The 27,084-nt window shown below is 40.7% G+C and overlaps 5 protein-coding genes across 6 annotated transcripts; 3 read left to right on the top strand and 2 right to left on the bottom strand.

Moving 5' to 3' along the window:
- Window positions 1–728: 728 nt before the first annotated feature.
- On the bottom strand, window positions 729–7,210 carry tbce (tubulin folding cofactor E). Its single transcript, XM_026359840.1, has 16 exons — window positions 6,800–7,210; window positions 6,433–6,517; window positions 6,131–6,295; window positions 5,941–6,026; window positions 5,490–5,589; window positions 5,305–5,407; window positions 4,850–4,926; window positions 4,654–4,746; window positions 3,933–3,997; window positions 3,668–3,732; window positions 3,169–3,321; window positions 2,903–3,041; window positions 2,433–2,501; window positions 2,284–2,343; window positions 2,074–2,165; window positions 729–1,313 (listed from the first exon to the last, which is right to left on the bottom strand). Exons 1-16 carry the CDS (start codon window positions 6,897–6,899, stop codon window positions 1,218–1,220), a joined length of 1,548 nt encoding a protein of 515 aa, XP_026215625.1. The 5' UTR covers window positions 6,900–7,210; the 3' UTR covers window positions 729–1,217.
- Window positions 7,211–7,356: 146 nt separating this feature from the next.
- Window positions 7,357–13,243, top strand: rbm34 (RNA binding motif protein 34). Of its 2 annotated transcripts, XR_003298784.1 has the most exons (12): window positions 7,357–7,628; window positions 7,956–8,106; window positions 8,341–8,468; window positions 8,651–8,864; window positions 9,239–9,298; window positions 9,530–9,573; window positions 9,868–9,951; window positions 10,040–10,103; window positions 10,191–10,233; window positions 10,311–10,429; window positions 10,873–11,969; window positions 12,080–13,243. XR_003298784.1 is itself a non-coding variant. In XM_026359842.1 (11 exons), exons 1-11 carry the CDS (start codon window positions 7,606–7,608, stop codon window positions 11,203–11,205), a joined length of 1,263 nt encoding a protein of 420 aa, XP_026215627.1. In that variant the 5' UTR covers window positions 7,357–7,605; the 3' UTR covers window positions 11,206–13,243. The 2 variants fall into 2 exon arrangements, 1 of the variants encoding a protein (XP_026215627.1); XM_026359842.1 differs by having other exon boundaries at window positions 10,873–13,243.
- Window positions 12,896–17,376, bottom strand: tomm20b (translocase of outer mitochondrial membrane 20b). The gene is made up of 5 exons (XM_026359843.1): window positions 17,132–17,376; window positions 14,578–14,624; window positions 14,219–14,300; window positions 13,957–14,099; window positions 12,896–13,443 (listed from the first exon to the last, which is right to left on the bottom strand). Exons 1-5 carry the CDS (start codon window positions 17,253–17,255, stop codon window positions 13,399–13,401), a joined length of 441 nt encoding a protein of 146 aa, XP_026215628.1. The 5' UTR covers window positions 17,256–17,376; the 3' UTR covers window positions 12,896–13,398.
- Window positions 17,377–17,537: 161 nt separating this feature from the next.
- On the top strand, window positions 17,538–20,497 carry LOC113162493 (E3 ubiquitin-protein ligase TRIM21-like). Its single transcript, XM_026360645.1, has 3 exons — window positions 17,538–17,604; window positions 17,780–17,997; window positions 18,680–20,497. The coding sequence occupies exons 2-3, from the start codon at window positions 17,789–17,791 to the stop codon at window positions 20,112–20,114; spliced, it is 1,644 nt and encodes a 547-aa protein (XP_026216430.1). The 5' UTR covers window positions 17,538–17,604; window positions 17,780–17,788; the 3' UTR covers window positions 20,115–20,497.
- A 1,797-nt stretch (window positions 20,498–22,294) lies between these two features.
- On the top strand, window positions 22,295–25,074 carry LOC113162492 (E3 ubiquitin-protein ligase TRIM21-like). Its single transcript, XM_026360644.1, has 2 exons — window positions 22,295–22,422; window positions 23,056–25,074. The coding sequence occupies exon 2, from the start codon at window positions 23,058–23,060 to the stop codon at window positions 24,699–24,701; it is 1,644 nt and encodes a 547-aa protein (XP_026216429.1). The 5' UTR covers window positions 22,295–22,422; window positions 23,056–23,057; the 3' UTR covers window positions 24,702–25,074.
- Window positions 25,075–27,084: the final 2,010 nt, after the last annotated feature.

Raw genomic sequence — 27,084 nt, 5'->3', positions numbered from 1 at the left:
TTCTTTATTAGTAGTAGTAGTAGTAGTAGTAGTAGTGTACTTCTTTATTATTAGTAGTAGTAGTAGTGTACTTCTTTATTAGTAGTAGTAGTAGTAGTGTACTTCTTTATTAGTAGTAGTAGTAGTAGTGTACTTCTTTATTAGTAGTAGTAGTAGTGTACTTCTTTATTAGTAGTAGTAGTAGTAGTAGTAGTAGTAGTAGTGTACTTCTTTATTAGTAGTAGTAGTAGTAGTGTACTTCTTTATTAGTAGTAGTAGTAGTAGTGTACTTCTTTATTAGTAGTAGTAGTAGTAGTGTACTTCTTTATTAGTAGTAGTAGTAGTAGTAGTAGTGTACTTCTTTATTAGTAGTAGTAGTAGTAGTGTACTTCTTTATTAGTAGTAGTAGTAGTAGTAGTAGTAGTAGTAGTAGTGTACTTCTTTATTAGTAGTAGTAGTAGTAGTAGTAGTAGTAGTGTACTTCTTTATTACTAGTAGTAGTAGTAGTGTACTTCTTTATTAGTAGTAGTAGTAGTAGTGTACTTCTTTATTAGTAGTAGTAGTAGTAGTAGTAGTAGTAGTGTACTTCTTTATTAGTAGTAGTAGTAGTAGTAGTGTACTTCTTTATTAGTAGTAGTAGTAGTAGTAGTAGTAGTAGTAGTAGTAGTAGTGTACTTCTTTATTAGTAGTAGTAGTAGTAGTAGTAGTAGTAGCTATTTTTTGTTTGTTCTTCACTCAATTTAGTGGCAGCAGCTTTATTTTCTTAGTCAACTCAGATTCCAAATACAAAATATATAAATACAACTAATACATGATTATTAGAACTTTTTTATTTAATAGAAAAAATTAAATGTATGTTTAAGTAAATTCTCAGAAATCAGGTTTTTGAAGTTCTTAATGAAACTTAAGTTAAATTAATGTCCAAAGTAATATCAATCTTAGTGGAGAGCGTGTACTTCATAGTACATTATAGAATATACACTTAGTACTTGGTCTATAATGTAAACAGTTACGTGCAGTGCAGTTATTTAAGTACTTTTTTACTTTGACTGGAGTAGACTATTACTAGATACTGGAGTATTGAGGCTCGATCTGGATCCGTTTTATAAACTCAACCCAGTGAAAAGAGGAAACATTCAAAGATAAGTGTGAATTTGCTGCTGTACTGAACTTCAGTCCTTAAAGCGTCTGTTGTGTTTCTTCGTGATCCACGCTTGTTCTTCAGTTCCTGGTCTGGGTCAGGACCAGCGGACCAGCACCTGGTCTCCATCCTCAATGGAGTAAAACTGCAGAGTCTTGAGGTCACTGTCGATCTCAAACTCTGTCCCTGCCATCTGCAACCAAGAGAACATTGAATCATCAGCACCAGACTCAGATTTATCTTCGTCGCTTCAGCAGCGAAGACGTTTCTACACCAAACAGCGACGTCATCACCACCTGCTGGACTCTAACTTGACGTTGTAGAGAACCTTCCTTCCTTGATTTAACTGAGAACACGATGAAATGATCACTCTGCAGTTAAGGGCTGCTACTTATGACTATGTGGACTAATCTACTGAAACAGTTCGTGAACTGCACAGTTACTCACAGGCTCAGGTTTAGCTACGAGCTAAATTTAGCTTGAGGTTGTTTTAGGCGTGTGCACTAACAAAAAGCAATTAATAAATAAAAAATGTGTTATTAAGTGTTTTAATTCACTTGGCTGATGATACAAAAGATAAATAAATTATATAAAACCAAGAATAAGCAAAGTAGCAGCGATAAAATAAAACAAAACTATAGTTTTCTTTTAAACAAATCCAACAATCCATGTAAATTCAATATGAGGATGAAGGGATGATGTCAGCAGCTGGTCCTGTGGGTGCACGTCTACTGCGCTGGTTGATTTAGTCCACATCAGTAAACCAAATAAGTTTGAAATGATGGAAAGAACAAATAAAAGGTCAAATATAAGCTTGTTTAGCTTCTACCTGTTTTGCACTAAGCAAATCATCAGTGAATAACTGAGCATATATCAAACTGCATTTTTCACCCTCTCGTCACCGAACCCCCAGAACTACAACAGAACTAGTGTCGGCTGTGAGCCTGCGTCACCTTGGGGCTGGTGTAGGTGAGTTTCAGATCTGCTGCAGGGACCTTCAGAAGTCTGTACAGGAGTCCTTTTACCTTCTGAACATCCATGGAGGCTGCGGAACAGAGCGCACACATCAGAACATCAACCGAGGCTCAGGTGGAGGTTTAGTTCAGGGTCAACGAGCTGAAAACAGAAAAACTCAATAGAAGTTTAATTTTCTACTCTTTTACCTGGAAGTTTCTTCTCAATGGGCTTCCGCTCAGCATCATCAGGAAACACAAACGTAACCTCTGGTGAAGTGAGAACAAGGAAAATATCACAGTTCTGAAACTAGAGTTTATTCATTAACCAATCAGAGAGCAGAAAGTGTGGGACTAACTTAGCAGCTGATTTTTTAAGACAAACGGCTCCGGCTTCTTCAGCTCTCCTTCCTCTGGAGCTCCATACTCTGAAAAACAGAACAAGATCAGATTCACGACAAGATGTGGCGTTACTGGAGAAACCTAAAGGCGTTCAAAAGTGACTCAGCTGTTCTGTGTTGTGGTTTAAATCTGAATTAAAATAGAACAAGCAAAATGATTCCCTCTTCCTGCCCCCAGAACCAGCCACAGTGCTCTAAACTGTCTCCTTTTAAACTGACAGTGCTGAAATTAAAAGATTCAGATATTTAATTGTGTTCAGTTCTAGGACTCAAATAAACCCATTCAACAATAATTTACAGCTGCGACTCTCTCTGTCTGAGAGTCGTGATAAAAACACACGTGTGGACTAATAAAGGTTTTCTTAACTTATCTTAGTTCTAGACACAAGTGAGATCAGCTGAACAGTGACTGTGATCATGTGACTCACTGTCGATGAGGTTCTGGTAACGTGGGTGGCGACAGGTGAACTCTGTGCCGGTCTGACTCTGCCCCCCTGCTTTAAGCCACTCCTCTCCAAACATCTTAATGTAGTCCAGCTCTGCCCCCCTCCTGTCCTCAGGGTAGATCTGATGGAAACCATGACAACAGGTCAGCTCGAACACACACACACACACACACACACACACACACACACACACACACACACACACACACACACACACACACACACACACACACACACGTCGAGCTCACCTCGCAGCTGTTGAGGGTGACCAGTTGTCCCAGTTTGGCGATCAGCATCTGATTGGCTGTTTTGGGGTTTCCATCGCTGCTCACCAGTCGGTTCCCACGACACGAAAATTGAACCAAACTGGGAAGTTTTGCCAACTCGTCCACCACACACCACTGAGAAAGACACACATTCACTCTGCCATACTTTTATTTTGAAAATGGTTCGTGGAGCCAAATAGTAAAATACAGAGACAGAAGAATCACAAGTGTTCCATTGAGAGAGTTTAAATTAGTTTCAATGCAACTTGTCAGAGTGATGGTGGAAAAAGTAAGTAAGCTTTAACCACCTTTGGCAGCTATAACTTCAACCCCTACATGAAAGATGCAAACAGCCCCCCCCCCCTAAAAGATATGTTTTGGAAAATATTTCTAACATATATAAATCATAAGTCACAGCAACATACTGTGGCGTTAATGTCTCCTGAACGTTCTGTGAGTTTGACTTGAGCTGTGTACTGACCTCGGTGATGTTGTTGTGGTCCAGGTTCAGATTCTTCAGTTCTGGGAACATGGAGGTTTGAGATCCTGCAAAGACGAGATTCAGCTATTAAACGCAATCGACAGCTGGAGCTTTAAAGTATTTAGTAGAACTCAAAACTCAGGGTTTTATCTAACATTTCAGCAGAGAACATTCGGTGAACACTGTTATCTACGAGCATGCGAGTGTCGAACTGTAGGAAGTTGTTCAAATAAAACACGTTTGGTATAATGTGACTGATTTTTACCAGGAGCAGCGTCATCAAATCGAACGTCAGACAGTCCAGTTCGAGACAAGTTCAGTTTCTCCAGCCTGTAATCAAACAACACGAGCTTCACAACAATGACTAAAACAAGCATCAGACACAGGGTTCATTGGCTTTTACCACGTACATGATGATATTCCAGCAGCGCTACATGTGAGATCTGATATGACAGAGACAGGAAGCATAAAAAGCTAAAGTGTTGATCTGCAGCAGTTTCACAATAAAAGATGTGCCAGAAGACTTTTATTGTGTTATTGTGGATACAAACCTTTAGATTTTAATTTATTTGTAAAGATTCTGTTTGTTAGATCAACATGCAACATCAGCAGCTCTTATTCTTTCTAATTAAACTATAGATCAAACTGAAAAGCTTTATGAGCCAGCACATGAACACTGAATATAAAATTTAAACCTTTATTATATTGTTGATGTATTTTTTTGATTGATCGTTTTATTCATTCATATATTCGTGTTTGTGTCGTTTTGAACCAGATTTAACTGGTTTTCTATTATGTTTTGTTAATTTTTTGTCTTTTGTTTCTTTTCATGTTTAACATCAACATTCCCGACATTAACTGATGTGTGTGTCCATGATAAATCATAAAAGCCTGTAGTTAAGGACCCAGGTTCAGATTAAACACCTCACTGCTCCTTCCTCACACCTAACTACATCATTAAAACATGTAGTAGCTGTGTACTGTACCTGGGCAGAGCAGACATGCTGAACACAGTGTGCTGCACTAAAGGATTACTGGACAGATTGAGACTCCTCAGAGGCTGCAGCACGCCCTCTGGCCTTTAAAGGATCAAACACATCAGATACAGGAGTTTGGATCAGGACAAGCAAGAGAAGGAGGGAAGGAAAGAAGGAAAGAAGGAAGGAAAGATGGCAGAGTCACCTCTGAAGTTCTGTGATGTTATTTTCTTCCAAACAAAGATCTTCCAGCTGTGGCCACATGGGGGCGCAGTTCAGGATCTGACCCAAGACCCCCAGAAAAAACTGGTCAGAGAAAACTCAGGAAGAGAGCGATCTAACAGATAAGAGGAATCCAGACCTAAACTACGAATTTGAACTTTAGGTTTTAATCAACACAGGAAATATTTTTTTATTTCAAGTAGCACTTCAGGATTAATGTAATTCCTATCAATTATTATATATTATATAGTTATAAATATATGTGTGTCAACGTGATAATCTGCTTATGTGCAGTTTATAATAAAGAACAATTGATTCTGAGATAATATACTAATGAACATTGTAGATGAAAGTACTAAAAAATTCTAAACTTATCCTGATAATCAGGTGAACACAGACTGATGTGCACATTATGTGTGGTGTTATACTGCAACATACCTGTGGCCAGGTGAGGTCACAGCTGTTGAGTGCAAGGACTTTGAGGTTGCAGAATGCCTGGCAGAGAGCCGAGGGCTCAGAGGGCAAACGCAGCCTGTTGTAGCTAAAAAACAAAAAACAATACATGAAATGTTCAGAGAAGGAAGGAAACAAACACGCACAGTGCTCCTCAGGGGGAGCCGCACCTGAGCTGCAGTCCCTCCAGTTTGTCCAGCTGCTCGGTGATGGCTGCCACGTCCTCCCAGCAGGACATCAGAGTCCCACTCAGGTCCAACCACTGGACGTCTGATCACTGCTGTTAAGGTGTCGCTCACAGTCAGAATCTCACAGAGATAATGTTAAGTACAAGAATTTGTTTTTCTTAACTGATCAACTGTTTGATTAAAATAAGTCAGAAGATAGTGTGACGTCAGCACATTAACTCCAGGCCCAAGACTCAATCTAATACTGGATTACTGTCAAAATTAACCATCACAATCAAACAACAAGCTCAAAAATCTATCTAAGCACTACGTCCACAAAAGTGGTACTACGACGGTAAACGTTAAATGACAATCAAACTAAATGAGCTACAACGTGACCACAGAAATGTCCAAATCCACATTTAACTAAACAGAAATCAGTTTTTAAAGATACTGGGTGTTGTTCTCCGGATTTCTCCATCAGCTCCGGGGCCGTTCACCTCACAGCGACTCAGCAACACTGAAGGAAGGCTCTCAAAACTAGAGACAAACACAGAAGAAATGAACAGATCCTCACTCTGAACTATTTCACGATGTCCAGCTCCAAACCCTGATCCTGCATCTACATTTACCAAGCATCGTACCTGCGCTCCTTGACGCCCCCCCACTTGAGCTTCTTGGAGGAGATGGAGATCTCCTCACTCAGCACCTCATCTGCGTTGATCTCATACAGCTGTTGCACAGCGTTCAGGTAGTCCACGCCGAAGCTCACCTTCGCTGGGCGCACGAAGGAGCCTCCTTTAGGGTGTCTGAGAGAGTTGAAATCCAACAGTTACTCATTTCAAATCGATCATGTGTTCCACTTAGAATAAAACAGGAAAAGCTGATTTGCTGCTGAATTTCACCCTCTCGTTCCATAAGCTGTAAATTAGCTTCTGTGAATTACCTGCATGTAAAATACTGGACTCCTTCGTGGGTTCCGTTGTGTTTCCCTCTCTCAGGACTATCCCACTCCACACCGAGCCACAGCCCTGAAAACCAACAAGTGACACGTCTGCAGGTTCAGATGCTGATTGCATGAGTCCAGTCTTAGCTTCGACTTCTCTTTAGCTCCCTCCTTGTTTTAGCAGCTTCCTCAGTGTCTCACCAGATAAAGCTGATTTTAAAATATACTGACTCCTGAATTGTCTGCTGTACTAAACCTTTAAACTCCATTCAAAGTTTGTTTTAATTCAGAACAACAAGACATTTCTGACTATGTCTGAGTCCAAACACTCACACAGTAGACGACTGACTGGGACACCGGGTCTCACCTGTTGTCGGTGGTACCGGGCCCACGTACCGCACCGTGGCTCGCTCCCCGCCAATGGACACTCGCCTCCCGACTGCGTCTCCCGGTACCTCCGGTTCCATCAGGTCAGATCCCGTCAAAGCCACCAGCCGAGGACGAACCCCCAAAGAACCCAGGATAGAACCACTGTTCGTGTTTCAGTCGATGTTTTCAGCTGCGTAATGCTAACCTGTGAGGCTAATTTAAGTATTTTATATCATTGGAACATGAATATATTTATGTACTAGAGGCACAGTACACAAGGCAAATGTGCAAATCGCTTGTCAAATAATAACTGAGATAAAAAAAAACACATTTAAAATGATCTGTAACGTTAAAATCTGTGTCTTTGAAACGAGCTAGCTCAAAAACCAAAACATTTCAGGTCTGCGGTCCACCGGAAGTGACTCATTTGACGGTTGCACTGATTTGAAAAGTTAAAACTAAATATAAATTTATAGTAAACATAACACACATTTATTTCTACATAATCCGCAGCTTCCATTTAATCTAATTCTATCTAAAGTGCTCAGTGCAATAAAACCAGCTTTAAATGAGGAGACATAGAAGGAACCTTTGTGCCGCTGTGACCGTGTTTCTCGTGGGAAACAAATCGCAGTAGTGCAGCTGTGCGCTCGTAGGGACAACGTGTGAACGAGCTGATCGATCATCCAACATGTTCCTGAACTTTCACTTGTAGAAAATTAAAACCTGATTATTGACTTTCAACGTAAGAATCAGAGCGGAAGTGAGTCTTCGAGTGACGCTGGAATAAACCGGATAAAAACCATGAAGAAGAAACGACAGCAGAGGTTTGTTTACACATTTTAATTTCTTAAATGAACGTGAATAAAGATCAGCTGTTACGTGTCTTTGACCAAACACAATGACACTTGATCAAACTTGTAACTAAAACCATGTAGCCAGTAAATAATAATAATAATAATAATAATTATTATTATTATTATTACAATTACAAAGGGATCTTCGTTCATAACCCAAAGACTAAACATAAACATGTGTAAATATCTGTAGAGAAAACCTACAGGAGAGTCTTCATTAGTCTATAATAATGGTCAACTCAGAGTAGTGAATGTTTTCTGGATGCTGTTCCTTCACCTCCCTGTTTCTGTCCTCAGTGAAGAGGCTTCAGAGCAGCAGTCAGCAGATTACGTGGTGGGTCAAGTGTCGGGAAGCGTGTTCCAGAAAAACTCGGGTTCTGGATCACTGTCGGCTTTGTTCAGCACCGCTGCACCAGCTGCACCTCTTCTGTACCAGCCTGCACCCAAGGTACATCAAACTAAAGGTTTAATTAAAAGACTGGGTTATTTCCTAACATATTTTTAGTTAAATAGGAGAAATCAGTGCATTGATATGTTCAGAAGCAGATGAATCCACATTTGGTCTCAGTGAGTTTTAACATACGTTTACCAGGCAGCACCTGTTACTAGATGCTTCCTGTGTTGGTCTGAACAGAATCAGACAGAATATCATGGTTCATGTGGTGGGTTGGTTTTTGTGCAGCCCGTTCAGAAGAGAACAGAAACAAAGCAGCAAGAAGAGGAAGCTCCAGCGGTCAAAGGTCAACCCGGCCAGAAACAGAAGAAGACTCCAAAGGAAAAATCAGAAGCTGACCAGAAGCTGGAGAACAGGTAGGACGTTGGTCCATTTATCAACTGTGATGTTGCTTGAGCTTTAACTTCTTCCTCTTTTCTTTGAGCTTCACTTTATTTTCCTCTTTGTATTAGAATTATCACTTTAGAACTTGTATTAGAGCTTTTGTTACTATAATAAGATATTTACCCTTCTCTTCCTCTTTGTCTGGTGGTTTCAGGGAGAGCAGTTTACAGAATGCAGACGAGGACGAGCAAGGCCAGGAGACGTCTGTGAAGAAGAGGAAGAGGAAGGTGTCAGAGCCGGGTGGAGAGAACGATGTGGAGTACTGGGTGATGAAGAGACAGAGGCTGAAGGCCGGCAGAGAGGAGGAGAACATGAAGAAGAATAGGACAGTGTTTGTTGGCAACCTGCCCGTCAGCTGCACCAAGAAGGTATTGTTAAAAGTGGTAACGAGGACGTTAACGTGCTAACACGTGGAAGCTTCTACAGTAAAACACAACATTCATATTTCTACAGCTGTGAAGTGGCTGCTGGGTGTTTCTAACTTTAAATCCATTAGCAAACATTAGCAGCCTCTGACCAAAGAGGACTAAAAAATGTTCTGTCTTTGACGACATCAGATAATTTAACCCTGAACTGTCTCATCCAAAAAAACGGAAGTACTCACACGATTAACTGATTAACCTTCACTTCTGTCTCTTTACATTTTAAAACGGTTCATTTTTTGGTTTTTGTCTTGAGATAAATGATGAATAATCTACATTTAAGACAGAGAAGAAGGTGATGTTTCTTTTTTGGTTTTCAGACCCTGCGGAGCCTCTTCAAAGATAAAGGATCCATCGAGTCCATCCGGTTTCGCTCTGTGGTAAAAAAACTAAACAAAAATGCACAAACACACACAAAAAACAAAGTCAGTCTCAGATTGAGTTCAGCAGCTTAAACCTGAGCCACATGAAGCTCGGGGGTGTCACCTCACAGCACAACAAGAGTCTCTGAGACGAAACTAAGAAACTGAACCCGGTGAAACTGTGAAACAAAAAAGAATGACTTCTCTCTAATGAGCTCTATTAAGATTTATGCTGTTCGTCTTTTGCAGGTCAGAGAAGATCCATCCATGTCCCGCAAAGTAGCAGCTATCAAGTGAGTTTGTGTCAGTGTTGTTTATTCCTGAGCTTCTGGTTACATCAGATAAAATGTGGTTAAAATGCAGAAAGAGAACAACAACAAGAAACCCTAATTCAGGGCAGACAGATGGGAGATTAAGGTTAAATGAAAGAGGAAAGTTGTTTTAGAAATTTGGACAAAAATAACTGCTTAGTTACTGAGAAAGCGCTTTTCACCTAATCCCTCACTGGCTTCCCATCACTAAACTCAATGATAAACGACCAGTCAACACCTTCTCTTTGCATAAACAAGCATGTTTTTACTTCACAGACGCAAGATTCATCCCAAGAAGCAAAGTGTGAACGCCTACGTGGTGTTTAAAGATGACGACGGAGTTGCTCGGGCGTTGGAGAGGTCAGGCACTCGCAGGAAACCAGAAACACGAACTGTCGACAAGCGGATTCATCTTCTCAAAGTGTCTTATCTTTGTCTGATCTGACAGGAACGGCATGGAGATCGAAAAAGACTTTTACATCCGAGTGGACAGAGTGACTGACAGTTCATCAGTGAGTCTCCAACCATCACAGCTTTAATCTGAAATAACCTGTAACGAGTGTTTGATGATGAATCCTGTCCCTGTTGTTGTTTCGCAGCATGACCACAAACGTTCTGTGTTCGTGGGGAATCTTTCATTCGGTGAGTGTTTCCACAGCAGATTTACTTTACGACGAGCTGCACCTTTTTAATTGTGTTAATAGTCAATGTGTTTTTAGAGATAAATGAGCTGGTGTTTCGGCGCCATTTTGAGGAGTGCGGCACAGTGGAGGCTGTACGACTGGTCCGGGACCAGAACTCCGGACTGGGCAAAGGATTCGGTTACGTCCTGTTTGAGGTACGACTTCAACCTCCCAGGAAGCTCAGACCTTTTTAACCTTTTTAACAAATTAAAAATGAACATAAAATTCAGTGACACAAACATATTAAAACACAAACGTAGAATTCAGCGTCTTTCTGTGCGATAACTTCCCTGAACTTCAGGTCAGATCCAGATACTAATTGTAAGTTTGTAATGTTAGATCGTTAAATCTGAGTTTAAACTTTAACATCAGTTAAAGTTTAAATGTGTAAAATGACACATATGAAGTTACATTAATGACTTTACATTAAACAAACACAGATGATCGCTGTATAGTTACTGGAAAAATGACGACCAGTCACAATAGAGTTGAATCTTTTTGGCATTAAATTGAACTTTTCACTTCTACAATTGAAGAAGCACAAAAGAAATAATGTGTTTTTTAATTTTGATAAATTTTACCTGTGTTCTTGTCGCAGAACGCCGACTCGGTGCAGCTGGCGTTAAAACTGGATGGTTCAAAGCTGGAAGGCCGGTCGATCCGGGTAAAGAGGTCGGTGAAGAAAGAGAAGCAGAAGAATAAAACCACAGGAAGGGCCGGCAGGGACCCAACAAAGGGCCCTGTAAGAGGTTCAGGAAAGGAGAAGGGAGGCAGTCGGGGAGGTTTCAAGTCTCCAAAAACATTCAGCAGAAACCAGCAGAGGTCGACAAAAAGCTCCACCTCATTCAAAGGAGAGACAGTGGATCCAAATAAAAAGACTAAAAAGGGACTGAAGAAGAAAGTGAAGCCAAAGAAGACGGTTCATATCTGACACCAAACCTCTGAGGAAAAAGTCAACATTTTACAGAACTGCAGGTGTTTGAGTTTCTTCATGAAGCCAACAGCAAAAAACCTTCTAAAAACTCTTAAACTAAAAGCAGCTCTGTTTGCTTCATGTTCCAAGTTCTGAGCAGCGTTCGAGAAACACTGCAGTGAACTAGACAACGGCACTAAAAGTCAGTTAATCCAATTACATTTAATTACATCCGACTGCAAAAACATCTTGTCCAACAAAGCTTTATATCGAGCGTCTCTAACAAACCATTATGTGGTGTCATGCTGTTGTCATGGACTCTGACTTCTGAATTTGTTGTACAGAGATGTTGGTTTTTGTGGAACGCTGTGTTCTAATTAAACTTAAGTCTGTGATTTCTGAACGGAACCATCGTAAATGAAATCTGAACCATCCTGTTCTGTATTTGTAATGTGACAGCTTAGTGTTCATGTCCCCATCTGTTAACATATGAAGAATCTACTGAGTCCAGCTGACAGGTGAAATAAAGTTTCCTCAGTTGACCCTTTAGAACTGGAGGAACTTAAACAAAGAGCTGTCCTCCCCCCACTGCAGGAACTTACAGACCCGTAACCCGGAGCTTCTTCACCTTCTGTTGAAGGAGTGTGTGTAAATTCTGCACAGAGTACATTAAATGTTCTGCTACAAAGCATCTGGAGCCAATTCTGAAACAGCAGCTGAACAATCAGAACACACATTTACAGAAACGTCAGGTCTACAGTTACGTGGTCTCAGTCATCCAGGTGAGTTATCTGCAAGTTGAGTCATGATAACTGGACTTTGTCCTTATTAGGTCAAAACATTTCACTACATATCCAAGTAGCTTCTGAGGAAACACAACTTTATCCTCCAGGTTGATTTCACTTCTCTCGAGCCCTGATTAGGCTGGTTCAGTGGACAATGGAAGAGGGAGGGTGGTGTTGTCTCCAACCAACGTTTCCCAGCCTGACGGAGCTTCTCGGATGAGTAGTGAAGTGTTTTGAGTCCAAACAATGAATGAAGCATTTTTAAATATCCAAAACATGTAAAACGCCAACAGGCAACGTTTCTACGCGAGTGCTTTACTTTAAAATTTTTGGAGGCAGAACTTTTACTTTGAAATGTTCAGATCTGTAAAAATCCTCAATCACTGATGCTATAAAAAGTCCAGGTATCATCAGGCATGAATCCTGATTTAAAACACACAACAATACCAGAACGTAAGCTAAAGCGGCGTGTCCTGATCCCCTCGTATCTATGAAGAGAGGGTTCAGAGAGGGAGCTGCAGCGAGTGATTAGACAGCAAAAGTCTTACGGTCTCTGTGCAGAGAAAAAAATCTGAGATCATGATGCACAGACCAAAAAGTCAGAGTGAACATTCAACTATAATTTCTCCTCATTCATCCTACAACTGTTTCTTTTAGCTGCCTGCCAAACAGGACAGAAAGGAAAAGCATTTATAAATGGAGTCTGTTGTAATAAGCGTGTAAGAAACCAACAGTTCAGGCTACAAGTTGTTGATCTGCAGGGAAAGAGCTGCAGCTGCAGGATGGGAAGCATCAACATCTGAATGAAGAACACGTGTCAGTGATCTGGAATAAAGCTACAACATCCTACCAACATTTAGATTATTGAACACTTCACATGAGCAGGTGTGTCCTGGAATAAAAAAGCAAAGGAAACGACTTCATAGTTTGTTCAGTTTTTTTAATGTTTTCCTGAAGAGGTTCGTCCTCTTTAAGATGAACAAAACATTTCATCACTTTTTAAAAAGTGTTCAGACCGAAAAGAGACGACTGATACCAAAATAATAAATACTCTGAAGCATCGGAGCAGAATAAAGATGATTGTAACGTTCTACGACTGATATCACAATAACCATGAAGGCAGACAGTCCAGTTAGTACATAACCTAAAGATGGAGGAACAGGGATGAGCTTGTTTCTATTTCTCTGGGCTTTAGGATCGAGATATTCAAATACCCCAAAACGGGTAATTTATGTAAAAAACAAACACTACTGTCATGGACAAAGCAGGAATAAAAAAACTAACTCCCTTTAGGGCGCCGTGGTGGGAAGTGACGGACGTCGGCCGGAGTGATGGAGGCCGAGACGTTGGCAGGTCAAAATGGAAGAAGAAGAAGAGGAGGAAGAGTAAAAGGAGGCCGTGCGCTTGTTTCCTCTCGGTCGTCTCCTTATTCTATATCGTCCTCGCTCAGACTCTGTGCGCTCACGATCCGCTGTAGGACAGGAGCAGAAAACCAACATTCAGAGCTGATTCTGGACTAGTCATGGAGGTTTTCTGGCTACCTGACTGGTAGTGGGCACAGATGATTCCAGTCTAGTTAGGATGGAGTAGGGACTAGGTCAGGAGAACAGGGGGCCACCTGGGGCTTCCTGTCTCATCTCAGACCATTGGGGATGTTATTAATGTGGAATGTGGTCTAACTAGTTCAACATAGTCTGGGAAAGCTGTAGCATCAGTAAGGTCTGTCTATCTGTCTGGCTAATTTGGACCAGTCAACACTAGTTCATAGTTCATGAGTGAGCACTGTCACTTGCGGGGGGGGGGTCTTAGAACTACCAGACTCCACAGTGGTCAGGTAGGAAGACTTAGGATGTTGCCTGGTCAATCTGTACCCTTTAAGGTGTGTGTTGTATGATCTACCCGACTGGCTGTAGGGGTATCTGGCTAATACTGAACCAGCTATGGGGGAGTGGAGCTACCTGATGAGGACCGGTGCCGGGCCTACCTGGCTGATGCTGGGCAGTTTGGTGAGCAGCATCTGGAAGACGGGTGGAGGCAGAGTCTGCTGCAGCACCTGCAGCAGCTGCTGAGGCTGACCGCACACCGCGATGGCGTTGGTCAGGTGGTCCACACCTTTCTCATAGTCTCCTGAAGAGCAAAAGAAGAACAGCAGATGTGATGACACGAAATCCCGCTAATTCCCAGCTGTGGTGCTGGTTGTTCTGCAGTGACCTAATCTGGTCCAGCATGTGGATTAGAGGCGTTACCCTGAGCCAGCAGCTCCTCTCCCAGCTGAATCTCCTCCAGGAAGAACTTCTGCACCGCTTCAGCATCCTTCAGGTCTGGAAGCTGCAGGACAATCAACAATCAGCCACAGGAAGTAGAACCAAAGATGCTGAGCATGATGATTTCATGATCCAGACCTTAAGGCAAAACCTTAACCTGTTTAAACCCACGGGCGTACTGGTGCATGTCACTGAGCAGAAGTGGGGTTCATGAATTTACATAATCTGTAAAGTTATCAGTCTCACCAGGAAGTGAGACATGATCAGAGTCACGGTGTTCATAAAACACTGACTACAGACGCCAGCATGACGACACAGTGATGCACAGACATTGTTCTCACCTTTGCCAGTCCTGCCCTCTCTTTGGCCACCTTCTGCTTTCTCCTGCCTGCAACACAACAAACAGAGTCAGAGGCCAGAAATGACTGAAAAATGATTCAAGTAAATGTTTACAAAGTAGATACAACATGTTAATCAATGCACTTCAGAGCACAGAGCTCGATCTGAACATCGCTCTGTGGTGTAAAGTACAAAGTTAATTTGTGTAACTAGTCCTTTAAAATGCAGCAGTTCATCACTGAAGGATCTGTAGATTTACTTAAATGTACTTATTTTACACTAGATTATTAATTATTATTGATCATATTTTACCTGATTATATCCTCACACTACATGTTACACCACGACTCACTACTTTATTTTCTACCTAGTACTGCATTACTCCTGTATTGTGTGTGTTCTGTGCTGTACACGCAGTATAGTTTATACATCACAGCTACTGGACTAGAGTTTCAAAAAAAATTATTAAATAAGATTTAGGAATTTAAGTATTTATGTGGACCTTTTTAAGTTTGCATTTTATTTTATTAAAATATAGTTTTGTTTTTCTTGCCTCAGTCCTCCTGAAACATGTGACTTCCCTCTTGCAGGAACAACAGACCAACAGTTTATCTGTAATTATTTTATCTTAATCCCATCAAAAAAGCATCTGATTGTTTCCAGATTCATTCTGCAGCACAGTAACAAACACAAACATCAAGCCATAGTCACTGAGAACCATGTTCAGAGACAAGAAGAACCAGGAGTCCTGCAACAGATGGTGTGGTCCCCCCCAAAGAGTCCTGATCATGGAATCAGTCTGGGATTACATGAAGAAATAAATACTACTGCTAGTACTACTACTACTAATACTAAATACCTGCCAAGATTTATTTAGCTTTATCTATTTGTTGCACTTTGTATGAGGTTCACTGAAGAAAACAAACAATGATTCCTCACTTCAGTTTCTGTGACAGTACTGTACCAACGAGTCCCACAACATTTAGCTGAAAGTCAGTTATGAGACTAGTGGGTTGGTTCTGTGCCCACTGTGTTAAAGGTCTGAAGTGCGACTCCCCAGGCAGCTTGTTCCCTGAATTAACATCATAATCTTCACTTGGCCAAAAGCCCAGCAGCACAGGTGATGTTGTGTAACAGCTTTAATCTTACTATAGTTTTATGAATGGGTCGGTGTTGCAGAGCAAAGATGTCCTGTCAGTGTTTAGCTCAGTTATTTTAATTCATAGTAATAATTGAAAGACACCATCACACACTTGGTACTGAATAATAATACTTCATGGTTCAATCACCAGACCAGCAGAGCAGAACCTGCCAAACCTCATTTATTGACAGTTAATCTGGCCATGAGTAAGGCTAATAAGGCCAAGTGTGTCTGCACTCGTACAACTTGTGTACTTTTAAATACAAGTTTTCACATTTAGGAGTTTAGTTCTGACTTGAATTGAGAAATTAAGACAAACTTTTTACCAAATTCCATTGACAAATTTAAAAGTTTAATGTGACTACCTTAAAATCCATAAAGATCCCACCTGATGGACTACGGCATGAGTTCATTTAAAAGTATTAAGTTCCTCCTAAACTTGACAGCATTTTACTTCAATAACATTTTCACTCACTCCACATTTTTGGATCAGCAGAAAGCACAAAAATAAAAGGATGAGACATCAATTTATTGCAAAAAGCCAAAAACTGACAAAATTAGTTGTTTAAAACAAGATTTCATTTCTATCAGCTCCGCTGTGACAAGGAACGGTTCAGGAAGTCATTTGTGCCAACAGCCATCAGCCTGTACAATGACTCCCTGACAGAGAGTCAGTGTCCACGCTGATGGTTTAACAATGTGTAACTAAGTCACTTTACATTCCTACTGTGTGTTTAGTTGGTATTACTGTCTATACTCTGTGTTATTCTTGTACTGTGTCTCGTGTATTGTTGTGTAAATCATGTTACTCAATGTTCAAATGTTTTTGTGTGTAATGGCTGCAACACCAGAATTTCAATAAAGTATCTATCTGTCTATCTATCTATATCCTGGAGTCATTTACAAACCAGAATTAAACACATATTTGTCATTTGTCTAATAATGACATTAAAACCACACTTAGAGCTATACTTTACAGTTTACTGTTTATATCTCACCACCATCCAAACTGGACAGATTTCAAGTTTAGAGAAATAAAAGTGCTCTGTTCAATTACTCTAAAGCACATGTAGAACCCTGTGTTGTCATTGACTGGTCGACTTTAAGCCGAATCAACCCCAAAACCTCATGATCCTGTGTAAGATCCTAACTATACGCTGCAACTTATATACATTCGTTGGGTATTCCGATAACATTAAAAAGCTCGATATTTAAAGGGAGTTTGGTGTGGGAGCTTCATTAACTATGACAGGTTGCGCTGTTACTACAGTGCCCTTGTAATAGACCAACACTGAGACACGCTTGACGAGCAGGTTACACCGAACCGAACTGGACCACATCGGACCAGATCCGAGCTCTGGGGCCTGTTGAAGAGGAGGAAGAGGAGGAAGAGGAGGAAGGAGGTCAACACTCACGTTCTCGCAGTCTGTTCTTGAAGTTGGGGTCACTCCGTCTTTTCCTGTCGAAATAAATGCAGTAACCCACAAACAGAGCCCCGCACACGCCCGCGGCGATCGCGCTCGTCCTACCCCCCATCATAACTCCCGAGACCGGGTCGGTTTTTGGAGGATTTCGGGTTAATTAGTGTCTTTTTGTCCGGTGGTCGGTCGGTGTCAGGAAGCTAACAGAGCGACTCCGGGCAGGAAGGACCCGTGAGGACCCCGCAGTTTGACAGGTAGTGGCCGTCCGCACAGCGCCTGACTGGAAATGTGAAGGAGAAACGTTTTTCACGGTTAATAGACAGTTATCTTATCTTTTATATATGTATATGAATATATTATAGATATAATGAGTTTAGTTTAAGTTTAATGAAGATAAATGTTATATATTTAGGAGAGAAACCTGGGTGGAGACTAATCTCTGGTTTTGTCTTTAGACAGATTAACTGGTGAGTAAAGCTCATTAGACTATAATGAAAAAGTTCATTTTTATAATAAGACTCTAATTAACATGTGGCTAAAGTGAATTTAAATTATAGAGTGGAAGAAAATATCTTTCTTCACAATTACAATATTTAACAACAGTAAAAAAACAAGTTTTAAAAAAGTGACTTTTCCCCTCAGTGTGTAGATATGTCTGCTGCCAGCTGTTTATTATCTGAAGATCAGTTTCTTTGCTCCATCTGTCTGGATGTTTTCACTGATCCAGTCTCCACACCATGTGGACACAACTTCTGCAAAGACTGCATCACTGAACACTGGGATACTAATAATAGCTGCCAGTGTCCATTGTGTAACAAGATTTTCTACACAAGACCTGAGCTAGACATCAACACCTTCATCTCTGCAATCTCTCCTCTTCTACTGCAATCTCTCCTCTTCTACTGCAATCTCTCCTCTTCTACTGCAATCTCTCCTCTTCTCTCTCTTTCCCTCTCCCTCTCTCTTTTCCCTCTTCCTGTCTCTCTGTCGAGCTACACGTCATTCCACCCTTTGCCCTCTGGACCTGTCTGACTCGTCCTGATGCCCAACTTCTGGCTGGAGATCTCGTCGCCTGGATCCACCGTTTGCCCTTTGGGATGCGTTTGGAGACTGGATTGGTCACAAGCTACTATGATGTCGGTCCCGGCCTCTGCGGACGTCGGAAGCTGTTTCTTGGAGGTCTCGACTCAACGCTCGATAGTCAAGGAATGGAATAAGTCTGCCTGCAATAACTAACTGGACTCCATATTAACTTAAAAGACATTAACTGTTATACTGGACTGCTGCCTACACAGCATGTAATCACCCATATGAGGATGGGTTCCCTGTTGAGTCTGGTTCCTCTCAAGGTTTCTTCCTGTTGCCTTCTCAGGGAGTTTTTCCTTGCCACTGTCGCCCTCGGCTTGCTCATCAGGGACAATCACATTATTATGACTCATACACATACACTGTTCATGTACTGTTCTTTGGTTGTGTAAAGCTGCTTTGTGACAATGTCAATTGTAAAAAGCGCTCTACAAATAAAATTGAATTGAATTGAATCTCTGAGATGGTTTCTCAGTTCAAACATGAAGCTCCACAGAAAACCAGCAGCAGCAGCTCAGAGCAACAAGTTGTCAAACCAGGAGAAGTTCCCTGTGACGTCTGCACTGGAACCAAACTGAAGGCCCTGAAGTCCTGTCTGGATTGTCTGATGTCCTACTGTGAGATTCACCTGGAGCCTCATCTGACAGTGTCAGGACTGAAAAGACATCAGCTGATCGACCCTGTGGAGAACCTGGAAGGCAGGATATGTATGAAGCACGATAAACCTCTGGAGCTGTTCTGTAAGAGCGACCAGACATGTGTCTGCATGTTCTGCTCTGTCTTAGACCACAAGACTCATGATGTTGTTCCTCTGAAAGAAGAATATGAAGGAAAGAAGGCAGAGCTGGAAAAGACAGAGGCTGAAATCCAACAGATGATCCTGAAGAGACGACTGAAGATTCAGGAGATCAAACACTCAGTAAAGATCAGTCAAAAAGATGCAGACAGAGAGAAAGTAGAAGGTGTTCAGGTCTTCACTGCTCTGAAGGAGTCTGTAGAGAGAGGTCTGAACAAGTTCCTAAAGGAGATCGAAGACAAACAGAAAACAACAGAGAAACAGGCTGAATACTTCATCCAAGATCTGGAACAGGAAATCTCTGAGCTGATGGAGAGAAGCTCTGAGGTGGAGCAGCTCTCACACTCTGAAGACCACCTCCACCTCCTCCAAAGCTTCTCATCCCTGAAAGCTGCTCCACCCACCAAGAACTGGACAGAGGTCAGAGTCCGTCCTCCATCATATGAGGGAACTGTGGTGAGAGCTGTGGCTCAGCTGGAGGAGACGCTCAGTAAAGAGATGAAGAAGCTGTTTGAGGCTGAGCTGAAGAGGGTCCAGCAGTTTGCGGTGGATGTGACTCTAGATCCTGATACAGCAAATCCCTATCTCATCCTGTCTGAGGATGGGAAACAAGGTCACAGTAGTGATGTGAAGAAGAAACTCCCAGAACACAGAAAGAGATTTTCTCCTTGTTTCTGTGTTTTAGGAAAACAGAGTTTCTCTTCAGGCAGATTTTACTGCGAGGTTCAGGTTAAAGGAAAAACTGAATGGGATGTAGGCGTGGTCAGAGAGTCGATCAAGAGGAAGGGAAATATAACAATAACACCTAAATATGGCTTTTGGGCCATATGGTTGAGAAATGGAAATGAGTACTGTGCTCGTGAAGAGCCTTCAGTTGATCTCTTCCTAAAGTCTCGTCCTGAGAAGGTGGGGGTGTTTGTGGATTATGAGGAGGGTCTGGTCTCCTTCTATGATGTAGATACTGCAGCTCTTATCTACTCATTTACTGGCTGCTGCTTCAATCAGAAACTCCACCCATACTTCTGTCCCAGTGATAATGATGATGATGAAAACTCTGCTCCTCTGATCATCTGTCCTGTCAAACAAACTGTGTGACCTCTGTTTTAATTATGAAATAAAACTACACTACACTAAGTCTTCATATTGCAGTTCAGGAGCAGCAGTCAATACGATAAAAGACACAAACAAAACACTGACAGATGATTTTGTTAATTATGGTCACAAATATATTCACTGTCATCATAACTTCATGCTTTATTATATTATTGTTATATTGAATCTATGTTGGATTTGTTTTTTAGATCTTCCAAACCTATTGTAATTCCTAACAGTTTGGAAATACTCAACGTTTGTCACACTGAGACTCTGCAGTGATGTAGAATATATATAGTACTTTTTTTTATTTGATGACGCTGTCATAAAAGAAAGTGTATTATTCAGCGTCAGAGTTTGTATTCTGTTAATAAGTTAATAATCATCATCAGCTGTTGTTTACAAATAACAAATACTTTTTCTCTTAATTGAAATTCTTAATCAAAATGTAACCGTTACATTAAAAAGAATTAAAACGCCTTCACTTTTGCACATTTTATGGTATAGATGTTTTAAACAATAACATAAACTTTTAAACAATTAGCAAATGAGTTCAAATTCATAAACTGAAAGGTCTGATTTATAAAAAGATTCAAACCCTTTATTGCTGCTCCAGACTGTGGTCAGTTATTCTGTTTGCTTAAATTGTTCTTCAGAACTGTGGAAAATGTGATTAATTAGCCATAGAGAAAGATGCACACCTGTGGATAAAGATGGGAGAACCTGGACGAAGACCAAACCAGACCACCACTAGAGTGTAGGTGGCAGCAGAGGACAGAAGAGAAGGAAGAAACTAGGGCCAAAACTAAATAAGACAAAGACATAAAACATCAACTTGACAAAACCTACCGCCAAATTCTAGAAGACACTCTCATCAAGCAGTGGTACAAGAATCAGTCTGCTTCATTCAAACAGACCATGATATTTATGCAGGACAATGATCTGACACCAATGACCCAGTGACTTAGCAGTCAAATGAATGTTTCTGAATGGCCAGAACTTAACTGTTGTTTGTTTTAGATTTTCTCTTTCCACTAATCAACTGGGTTAGGGTCTGGTAATTGCCAGAAAAACCTTCGACTTTTCCCTTTGTTGAAGTCCTCAGTGATTTGGATCACTGACTGATGCATTTCTCTGTAAATTAGCAGACGCATTTTTCTGTCCACCTCTGAATTCACCTTTAAGAACCATCATGGTTTATTGCATCAATAAAGATTACTGAGCCTGTTCCAGGATTAGTCGTGCTAATACTTTTTCTAGGGGGAGTATCAACTCAATCACAGAAACTTCACGTGGGATTCCTAGATAGTGAACAACAATCGCGCTACTCAACTAAAAACAGTGTCAACAGCAAATGGCCAAACTTCCCATAACATTTCCAGTACTACTCCCATCATATCCAAATTATTCTGTTCAAATAGTGGCAGATAACTTCTTCCCACACAACTCACTGGTATCTCCACAACACAATGGGAAGAAATACCCAGCATGCATTTGGCAGTGTCTTGACAAAATAACCACATCTTACTCAATGCTGCCACCATGTGACTAAAGTGTGTAATGGCATGTGAACCTCTGACAGCACATTTTCAACTTTTTATCTCAGATACAAATAACAAAACTAAGTTACAGTCACAAATGAACTAAAATAATTATTTTACTCTAAGTAGGAAATTATATTCTATTAATCTATTAAACCACCTGGCTACAAAGAAACACAAGCTATAATAATATATTTACAGTGATTTCTGAATGGCTGTATTCTACTCATAGGTAAGCGGTATACACATGCTGCATTCAGTTTAGATACTAGAGTTGCAGTTTGTATAAGTCAGATGTGTTTATTTCATCTGTCCAGCAGAGATCACCATAACATTACAGAGAGAAGAGTTTATCCCCTCAGTAACAACTGTACCAAAGAGGGAAATAGAAGAATTACATAAACCATTACAATAGAACATTACAGGTCAACAAGCGGGCGGAACCAATGATGGGTTTGTTCCAGACCTTAAAGGACTGTATAGTTAATCTAGTTATCTAACAGATAAAACAGGTAACACGTCACCCTAAAAATTAAATCCATGCTGCACCAAATGCTTGTCATTATAATCATGTTCACTCAAGAGACCTGCAGTACAAGATGCCAAGTAGGAGGTGCAACAACTGGAAATACAAGACAACTGCAGAGTCACATTGTTTTTCACAGTGACACCAAATCTACAGTCAAGGCAAATCTTTGTGTTTCTATCTCTAGAAAAACATAACTGGCCTCAAAGATCTCAACCATACAACTGAGACACTGAAAATAACGGTGAGTACAGAAGATACTGTCTTTTTGTCAAATGAGAACATAGAACTACTTTATGAAAAGGAAAAACCATGATGTGATTTAGTTCTGACTCTTGTTAGGGGGACAGTTTTGCACTGGACAATGTCAAATGGCTTAACTTAATACTTATACAGTCATAATAAAGACAATTTCTGTAAGCACAATCTATTTTACACACTCATGATGGGGTTTTCACCTGAGGATTTTTGTAATTCTTTGCTTTGACGCTTGTTTTCTGTCTTCAAACCTGTTGTTTTCCCCTGACAACATTCTTGCAGCTGCTGATATTTTTGAACCACTGTCACATTATGTGTACGGGAACCACAACCCGAGAGACAAGTAAAGGGAATTACATTTTAATAAAAATCAAAAGCACATAGGACCCAGATAAATTATAAGGCAGCGGTCATCCACAGGATGAGCAAGTGCAGGGGGAAACCTGGTGAGAAGGCTGATGAGCTACAAGACAGGGGGAGAAGCAGATAAGCAGATGAATCAGGGAAAAGGGAAGGTGACCAAGGACATCTAGTGGCAAACATGGGGAACTCGCAGAGGTTTATGTTTCCCACCAAGGTACCGATTATTTTACTTTTTATTCTTTCTTTTTATGTGCAGATATGTATACAGCTGCCCATCTTCAACCTGAAGATCAGTTTCTTTGCTCCATCTGTCTGGATGTGTTCACTGATCCAGTCTCCACACCATGTGGACACAACTTCTGCAAAGACTGCATCACTGAACACTGGGATACTAATAATAGCTGCCAGTGTCCATTGTGTAACAAGATTTTCTACACAAGACCTGAGCTAGACATCAACACCTTCATCTCTGAGATGGTTTCTCAGTTCAAACATGAAGCTCAACAGAAAACCAGCAGCAGCAGCTCAGAGCAACAAGTTGTCAAACCAGAAGAAGTTCCCTGTGACGTCTGCACTGGAACCAAACTGAAGGCCCTGAAGTCCTGTCTGGTGTGTCTGATGTCCTACTGTGAGACTCACCTGGAGCCTCATCTGACAGCTGCACGTCTGAAAAAACATCAGCTGATCGACCCTGTGGAGAACCTGGAAGGCAGGATGTGTATGAAGCACGATAAACCTCTGGAGCTGTTCTGTAAGAGCGACCAGACATGTGTCTGCATGTTCTGCTCTGTCTTAGACCACAAGACTCATGATGTTGTTCCTCTGAAAGAAGAATATGAAGGAAAGAAGGCAGAGCTGGAGAAGACAGAGGCTGAAATCCAACAGATGATCCTGAAGAGACGACTGAAGATTCAGGAGATCAAACACTCAGTAAAGATCAGTCAAAAAGATGCAGACAGAGAGAAAGTAGAAGGTGTTCAGGTCTTCACTGCTCTGAAGGAGTCTGTGGAGAGAGGTCTGAACAAGTTCCTAAAGGAGATCGAAGACAAACAGAAAACAACAGAGAAACAGGCTGAATACTTCATCCAAGATCTGGAACAGGAAATCTCTGAGCTGATGGAGAGAAGCTCTGAGGTGGAGCAGCTCTCACGCTCTGAAGACCACCTCCACCTCCTCCAAAGCTTCTCATCCCTGAAAGCTGCTCCACCCACCAAGAACTGGACAGAGGTCAGAGTCCATCCTCCATCATATGAGGGGACTGTGATGAGAGCTGTGCCTCAGTTGGTGGAGACACTCAGTGAAGACATGAAGAAGCTGTTTGATTCTGAACTGAAGAGGGTCCAGCAGTTTGCAGTAGATGTGACTCTAGATCCTGATACAGCACATCCTGATCTCATTTTGTCTGATGATGAAAAGCAAGTTTATGATAGCGATTTAAAGAAAAATTTTCCAGACAACCCGGAGAGATTTTCTGATTGTAACTGTGTTTTAGGAAAGCAGAGTTTCTCTTCAGGCAGATTTTACTACGAGGTTCAGGTTAAAGGAAAAACTGACTGGGATGTAGGCGTGGCCAGAGAGTCGATCAACAGGAAGGAAAATATTCCACTGAGCCCTCAGGATGGTTACTGGGCTATGTGGTTGAGAAATGGAAATGAGTATGAGGCTCTTGATGACCCTCCAGTTCGTCTGTCTCTCAAGTCTCGTCCTGAGAAGGTGGGGGTGTTTGTGGATTATGAGGAGGGTCTGGTCTCCTTCTATGATGTAGATGCTGCAGCTCTTATCTACTCCTTTACTGGCTGCTGCTTCACAGAGAAACTCTACCCATACTTCTGTCCCAGTGATAATGACGGTGGTAAGAACTCTGCCCCTCTGATCATCTGTCCTGTCGAGCAGACTGTGTGATTTTTTTATTAGGACACATTAAATATAAACTATATTTAATTAATCCTTTTATACCTCCCGTATATACATCGGATAAAATACTAAAGAATTCCAATGAAAGAGAGACAAATTGGTCAATTAATAAACAGAACTTACAGTCAATGCTTTTTAAGTTTGACATATTTTAGTGGTAATGTGGATGATAATGATAATACATTATTGATCCCCTTGGGGATCTGAATCTAACTGATGTTGTCGTTATACTTGCGCTTTATTCTAGGTGTGTTGGATGAACTTTTTTTCATTGCTTCAAAAATTCCCAGAAATGTTTCTTGTGAAATCATTGAATACATTTGTGAATTAAAATTTTAATAAACATAAAAAAGGAATTGGGGGTTAGGGTTAATGCTTTATGTGTTTTTAGCTGAGTCTGGACTATACAGCGTTGACACTGAACTCTTTTCATGAGAACACATCAGACTGCTACTATGTTTATGCAATAAAGGGCAGATTTGAAAGAGGTTGAAATGTTTTACAGTAAAGTTTACATAAATTAAATATTTGGTGTCTTAATCACAGCTTGAAACCCCAGAAAAGCTGAGCTCCCAACAAAGGGTCAGTCTTCGCAAGAAAAGACTGATTGTAGCTCATCACATACCATACCAAACTTCATTAGAGAATTAGAGAACACAAGATTCATAACAATTTTGGCCTTTCACCATCTAAATATCGTGAAATTGTGAAAATACTCATGGACTCTCAGAAAATCTTGTGTTAAGACAAATGGTGGAAACCTTTGAGTCGTGAGGCAGCACTGCATAAGAACCATGATCAATCATAAACTTACTCAGTGTTCCAACATCAGGTTTTTCCCACACCAAAACACGAAGAAATACCCAGCATGCAACTGGCACTGTGTTGTAAAATAACCACGTTAGTTGAGGCTGCCACCATGTGACCAAAGTTTATAATGACATTAAAAAACCTTTGGCAGCACAAGTGAACTTTTTAGGTAATTTAAATATTTAATTCATATATAAATACATAACGGTAAATACTTGGTGCAGACCGTACTGAATGTATTTCATCATGTCTTGTAAACACTTGTGAGTGAGAGATTCAGGGATCAACCAGAGTGGAGAAATTTCATATATAGACTTTTCTTGTTGTATTCTAGCTTTTAAATTTTAGATCTAATATAAATGTAAGGAACTTATTAACCTCTAATTAATATATCAGAATAACTGTGCTCTGTCCTCTTTAGGTTTACTGTACTGCCTGTAGATCATCTCACACTTTACATCTATAATCATATACACAGGGAATGAAAACGATCTTAAAGAATTAAAACATCTATTCATTTGTACAAGAGTCAGAATTATTCACATGATCTGTCTGTTTGTGTAGTAATGTAATGATCATTGTTACCTGTGGCTTCACCACACCTTTAGTTCACCTCAACACTAAAACACACCTTTCATAACATATTCACATATTATAAATGCAGTTATTAGTCATTAAAATGAAAGTGTTTCTAACTGTAAGTTAGTTTGTACATGATAAACAGCTGAATCCTGTACTTTTATCCTATAAAACAGCAGGTTTGAACGTGCAGAACAGATAAAACCCAAAGAGCCATATTATAAAAACCAGGTCCCTGAAGTCCCCACAATGTGCCTGTACACTGCTGAGAAACTGTGTAGATCAGTGTGAGCAGCAAGTCTGAAAAGAAAAACACGACGTCTCCAGAAAATCAGAGTAATTAGATCATCATAATAATAATATAATAATTAGAACAATATGATAATTAGAACATGTCTGAGAGAAGCTAACGTTAGCCACGTTAGCATTACTGAGCAGCTAATGAGGCTACATTCAACAAGCTAACCCAAAAACAAACAAGACAAAACACTTTGTGTGGACGAAACTTACGGAGTTCGTTTTTTGTTCTGGTCGGACACAACTACTTTGGAAGCCAATCATAGTCTAATAAGTCATTTAGAGTCTGATAGGCTGAACAATAACGTCCACAATTTAAAGCAGGGTTAGTGTGGTCATTCTGATAAACTTGTGTAACTTCACTACATTTATTATGTCGGGACACTGGTATATAAACCATAAACCACTCTTACACTTTGATTTGTCTCCACTCAGCTCCTCTCTGCATGACCCCCTCTAGTAACATGTCATGTCCTCATTGAACCAGGTCAACATCAGAACCTTAAAGTTTTTTAATTATTGTTCTTATTAAGGGATAAAAGCGGTCCCAAATGAACGTGAGTACACAGCTCTTGATGACCCTCCAGTCCGTCTCGTCCTGAGAAGGTGGGGGTGTTTGTGGACTACGAGGAGGGTCTGGTCTCCTTCTATGATGTAGATGCTCTGATCTACTCCTTTACTGGCT

The sequence above is a fragment of the Anabas testudineus genome, chromosome 1 (genome assembly GCF_900324465.2).
Source record: "Anabas testudineus chromosome 1, fAnaTes1.2, whole genome shotgun sequence".
NCBI classification, from domain to species: domain Eukaryota; kingdom Metazoa; phylum Chordata; class Actinopteri; order Anabantiformes; family Anabantidae; genus Anabas; species Anabas testudineus.
This window is presented reverse-complemented; position numbering and strand designations above follow the sequence as displayed.

Bases quoted from the DNA above. Each gene is read 5' to 3' on its own strand.
- tbce (XM_026359840.1), bottom strand. From the start codon at position 6,899: ATGGAACCGGAGGTACCGGGAGACGCAGTCGGGAGGCGAGTGTCCATT. The intron at 6,027-6,130 runs GTACGATGCTTG...GTTTGTCTCTAG, and splicing joins GGGGGCGTCAAGGAGCGCAG to TTTTGAGAGCCTTCCTTCAG. The intron at 4,747-4,849 runs GTGACTCTGCCA...GATCCTTTAAAG, and splicing joins AACATCACAGAACTTCAGAG to GCCAGAGGGCGTGCTGCAGC.
- rbm34 (XM_026359842.1), top strand. From the start codon at position 7,606: ATGAAGAAGAAACGACAGCAGAG. The intron at 8,469-8,650 runs GTAGGACGTTGG...TGGTGGTTTCAG, and splicing joins GACCAGAAGCTGGAGAACAG to GGAGAGCAGTTTACAGAATG. The intron at 9,299-9,529 runs GTAAAAAAACTA...CGTCTTTTGCAG, and splicing joins CCATCCGGTTTCGCTCTGTG to GTCAGAGAAGATCCATCCAT.
- tomm20b (XM_026359843.1), bottom strand. From the start codon at position 17,255: ATGATGGGGGGTAGGACGAGCGCGATCGCCGCGGGCGTGTGCGGGGCT. The intron at 14,625-17,131 runs GTGAGTGTTGAC...GTTGTGTTGCAG, and splicing joins CAAGAACAGACTGCGAGAAC to GCAGGAGAAAGCAGAAGGTG. The intron at 14,100-14,218 runs GTAACGCCTCTA...TTTGCTCTTCAG, and splicing joins AGAGGAGCTGCTGGCTCAGG to GAGACTATGAGAAAGGTGTG.
- LOC113162493 (XM_026360645.1), top strand. From the start codon at position 17,789: ATGTCTGCTGCCAGCTGTTTATTATCTGAAGATCAGTTTCTTTGCTCC. The intron at 17,998-18,679 runs CTCTGCAATCTC...ATTGAATTGAAT, and splicing joins CTAGACATCAACACCTTCAT to CTCTGAGATGGTTTCTCAGT.
- LOC113162492 (XM_026360644.1), top strand. From the start codon at position 23,058: ATGTATACAGCTGCCCATCTTCAACCTGAAGATCAGTTTCTTTGCTCC.